Here is a 5,118-nt window from a genome sequence, read left to right as displayed (position 1 = left end):
TTTGAAACTTGATTTCAGTTTTTTTTTTTTTTTTTGCTGTTGGCACAAATAAGTAATAATTGCTTGTGGACTTTAATAAGCTTTTGGAAATGGTAGACCTTGCTAAAAATACACCTGAAACAAATAGATTGTCTATATTAAACTAGGAAGCAGATTTTACTCTAGAAAAAATAAAGAATATTTTGATCTATCAAATACCAAATGTTCACCCTTTCTCGCCCTTTGTTACTAAGCAAAATTTAAAGGCATATAGAATCTAGTTGGAAGGGGTACAGAATTTCTTGATTGCCCCCTTGTGAAGGGTGAGCAAGGGGGCATTGGTGACTTCAACTAGCGTTTGTGCATCGTATTGAATATGTTGGTCTACTTTTATATTATAATCTAATATGCTTGTGACTCCGTAATGCTGGAAATATGATTTCCCTGGAAAATTAATGTTTTGATTTTCCCGTTCATATTCTTCATTAGTCTATTGTTTATGGTTTCATTGATGACCTATTATCACACAATAGGTGAAAATGGACAAGAACTGGATGCACGTGCCAAATAGGTTTACGTCAGCTGAATATAGTGAAGGGGTTAATAAACTCCTCACTATGGCAAGAGCCCATGCACTTGAAAGTACTACTTTTAGGTGTCCATGTCGGAGATGCCGTAATAACCTATTCCTATCAATCAATGAAGTCGAAGATCATCTCTTCATGAACGGTATTGATCCAAGTTATACACATTGGATCTTTCATGGGGAGGGTGAAAGCTGTTTTGTGAATTCGTCTTACAGTAATGATGATGGCTTTGATCCAACTCGTAACTTTGTTGATGATATGGATGACATGCTAGAGGACACGCGGGCTGGGACATTCATGGACCATGCCCGTGTCCCACATGAAGATGGGCCGACTTGCCCGCCAACCGGCAATGACGGGCAATCAAAAACATTTGACCAATTATTTGACGATGCAAAACGTCCACTTTATCCAAGTTGCGAGAAGTTCTCAAAGCTCTCATTTATAGTGAAGTTGCTTCATATCAAAACTGTTGGTGGTTGGACTATCAAGTCATTTAATATGGTTTTAGAACTGTTAAAGGCAGCGTTTCCAGATATTGAAATACCTGGCTCATATCACGAGGCCCGACGCTTAGAGCGTGGGTTGGGTTTCAGTTATGTGAAGATACATGCCTGTCCAAATGACTGCATGCTTTTTTGGAATAACGATGCGGACAAAGAATTTTGTCCTAAATGCAATGAGTCGCGGTGGGAGTCAACGAGTGGGAAAAAGGGGAAGATTCCCCAAAAGGTGTTGCGCTACTTTCCTCTGATTCCAAGGTTACAGAGGTTATTTATGTCGAAGGATATTGCAAAATCTATGAAATGGCATAGAGAACAACGAGTTGATGACCATAGTACTTTAAGACATCCTGCTGATTCTAAGATGTGGAGACAATTTGATAAAGACCACAGTTGGTTTGCACAAGATGCTCGCAACGTGAGACTGGGCCTAGCCAGTGATGGGTTCAACCCGTATAATAATTTGGCTAAACCCTATAGCATATGGCCAGTGATACTTGTGCCATACAACTTACCTCCTTGGTTATGCATGAAAGATCCATACTTAATGCTATCTTTGCTTATTCCTGGACCTAAAGCACCAGGAAATGACATCGATGTTTATTTGCAACCTTTAGTTAATGAACTACAAGAGCTATGGGTTCATGGTGTCGATACGTACGATGCTTTAACTAAGGGTCAGTTTCGCTTACATGCTGCACTATTGTGGACTATTAATGATTTTCCTGCATATGCCAACCTTTCTGGCTGGAGCACAAAGGGAAAGTTGGCTTGCCCATTATGCAACGAGAATACCGATTCTATGTGGTTGAAACATGGAAAAAAACACTGTTGCATGGGCCATCGACGCTTCTTGCCATCCAGTCACACCTGGAGAAAGAAAAAGGGTGCATTTAATGGAAGGGATGATCATCGGTTGCCTCCTCCCGATCTCATGGGACATGATGTACTTCATCAACACTTGCAACTTGGCAATGTCGAATTTGGGAAAGGTGCGAGAAAGAGAAAACGCACCCCTGCTGAATTGAATTGGACTAAACAAAGTATATTCTTCCAATTACCTTATTGGTCGATGTTGCCCTTACGGCATAATCTCGATATCATGCACATTGAAAAAAACATATGCGAGAACATTTTGGGTACGTTGTTGGATATTGAAGGAAAAACCAAAGACACTGTTAATGCACGTAAGGACTTGATGGAGCTTGGTTTAAGAAAGGAACTACATCTACAACCTTCATCTAGTGGGTACAAAATGGTGCTTGGGTCCTACACGCTGGACAAACATCAGAGGAGACGTTTTTGTGAATGGCTTGCAGCTGTTAAATTTCCAGATGGTTTTGCCTCGAACATTTCTAGATGTGTTTCAGTTGGTGATGGAAAGATAATAGGAATGAAAAGTCATGACTGTCACGTCTTCATGCAAAGATTACTTCCAGTTGCAATCGGTGGGTTTTTCCGACCTGATATCCGGCTTGCATTGACCGAGTTCAGTTCCTTCTTCAAGGCTTTGTGCGCACGGACGTTAACATTGGATGTATTGAAGCAACTACAATCCGACATTGCTGTCATCCTTTGCAAGTTAGAGATGATTTTTCCACCTGCTTTCTTCGATATAATGGTGCACCTTGCCATTCATTTACCCCGTGAAGCTTTCCTTGCTGGGCCAGTTCAATATAGGTGGATGTATCCTTTTGAACGTTATCTTGGAAAATTTAAGCACTATGTCAGAAACAAGGCTCGTCCGGAAGGCTCAATTGCTGAAGCCTATGTTCATCTTGAATGCTTGACCTTCTGTTCCTTGTATATCCATGATATTGAGACCGTCTATCATCGGCAGGAGCGAAACAAGGATATAGATAACCACACCGAATCCATTCACCTCCCTATTTTTTCACAAAGGATACGGCCGTGCGGCTCCCCTACCTCCATGAAATTGGATCAGAGTCTATTTTATAAGGCAAGGTGGTATGTGCTAAATAATTGTGCAGAGATTAGTCAGTACCTAGAGTAAGTCTTTAAATTTTGCCCATTACATTCGCTCTTTTCCGTCAATATCTACTTTCTTCCTTCTATTATTACCATTCTATATAACAAACGTTGTTATGGATTTCTAGTGAGCACTATACGAAGATGAAAGAAATGGACGCAGCAACTGTAGACCGTAGCCATCAAAGGGAATTTCCAGCTTGGTTTCACACACGAGTGAGTTCTCTATAGCATGGTCTGCGCACAGAAATTGTTTTAATCAAATAAGTTTACTAACGTAATTCTATACTTTTGCCCCACCGTGAATGAACAGATTCAAGAGTTGCGCGCGGCCAATCCTTCCGATGTCTCAGATGACATATATGCACTAGCTTGTGGACCAGATCCATGGGTTTCTTCTTTTTCTGCCTGCATCAGTAATGGAACCAGATTTCACACCGAGTCTCGTGGTAAACACCGCCGAACCCAAAATAGTGGGGTGGTTGTTAAAGGGGAACACCAATCAAAGGCTGTCGATTTCTACGGAGTATTGATTGACATTTTGCAATTAAAATACATGGGTTGGCGTCATGTATTTTTGTTTAGATGTGAGTGGTTTGATGTCGGTGATGCAAGGAGGGGAATACATGTTGGGGACCACATAACCAGTGTCAACACTTCTAGAAAATGGTATAAGGATGAGCCATTCGTGCTTGCCTGTCAAGCAGCCCAAGTATTTTATCTGCAAGACAATAGTAAACGTGGTAATTGGTCCGTCGTGCAAAGGGTGACAAGTAGAAACACGTACGATGTTCCAATTATACCATCCGAACAAGGTGATGAGGATGATGATCAGAATCTGAACTACGCTGCTTTTCAAGAGAACGAACCATCATACGCAGTGTTAGAACCAGAAGAGGATGATAATGGGATTAGTTCTCCCTTGCATAGGACTGACGTAGAACCAATCGATGTTCCTGGTGATACAGTTTTGGGGGACGCAATACCCACTCCCGGTGATGATGACTTCATTGATGACGAGTTAGATGAAAACGATGATTATGAGAGTAGTAGTAGTGAAGATCTTGTTACAGATACTGGGACTTCGTCTGACGATGGTAAACATTCATCTACTATGCAACTTTACATTGTTGGCGAATTTATTTCAGTCATTAGGCATGCTGGTTCTTGTGTATATTTAATGCAATTTCATATCTTAGTTGACCAATTATTTAATGCTGATTCCAGGTGAGTGAGGCTACCAAGTGATGTTCGGATCCCTAGCGATGCCCACTGGTCTTGATCGTAGCATATATATGTACTTGCAACAGTTTTAGTATATACATTAAGTTAATTTTACGATGTTTGCTTGCATGGGTGTGGTATGGTAGAAGCTAATATCCCACACTTTGTTGTATCATATTGCAGTCAATTTCCTGATGTTTGCTTGCATGGGTGTGGATGCTTGAATTTAGGTCATTAATGGTATTAGTGCTTCAGGTAATTATTTAATGAAATGGGGACTTCAGTTTTTTTGGTGGGTTTGATAATATACTCTGTTTTCAATCTTGGGTTTGATAATGGGAAGGCTGGAAAATGTGAAACTTTGTTATTAATAATTCAGTCCAGTAAAAACCGATATGCCATTTCAAATGATATTCTCTCACTGTGTCAGCTATAATTTCAGTGAGTTGGACTATGGCATAGTACTTTCAGCTGAATGTTTGTAGATGAATAATATATCTTGACAGTAAGGTGGGTCTGGAAATAGACTCTGCAGCTGTAGATTCTTCCATGCTGCAGTTAGGCATCCCCAATACAGTGACCCTGGAAATGGACACAGTGCCTCAATTGCCCCACTATTAACTGCAAGGTAATAGTGTTACTTCACGTATATATTGTGAAACAGTTTTACCAAACTACTTTGTAGTCTCTAACATTTTTCCTAGCAAACCAATGTAGTGTTTGGGGTACATGCAGCTGTGTTATCTGATTCTGTGTACATGTACTGTCTATGCAGATAGTATATTTTTTTAAACTAAGGTACTTGTAACGTAAATAGCGTAATTATTTTTGGCATT

At 40.3% G+C, this 5,118-nt stretch overlaps 1 protein-coding gene across 1 annotated transcript; it reads left to right on the top strand.

Annotated features, from left to right (window-relative positions):
- Nucleotides 1-518: 518 nt before the first annotated feature.
- On the top strand, nucleotides 519-4,327 carry LOC122306508. The gene is made up of 4 exons (XM_043118936.1): nucleotides 519-3,079; nucleotides 3,187-3,274; nucleotides 3,372-4,155; nucleotides 4,286-4,327. The coding sequence occupies exons 1-4, from the start codon at nucleotides 519-521 to the stop codon at nucleotides 4,291-4,293; spliced, it is 3,441 nt and encodes a 1,146-aa protein (XP_042974870.1). The 3' UTR covers nucleotides 4,294-4,327.
- Nucleotides 4,328-5,118: the final 791 nt, after the last annotated feature.

This window comes from Carya illinoinensis, chromosome 4 (assembly GCF_018687715.1).
Source record: "Carya illinoinensis cultivar Pawnee chromosome 4, C.illinoinensisPawnee_v1, whole genome shotgun sequence".
NCBI classification, from domain to species: domain Eukaryota; kingdom Viridiplantae; phylum Streptophyta; class Magnoliopsida; order Fagales; family Juglandaceae; genus Carya; species Carya illinoinensis.
This window is presented reverse-complemented; position numbering and strand designations above follow the sequence as displayed.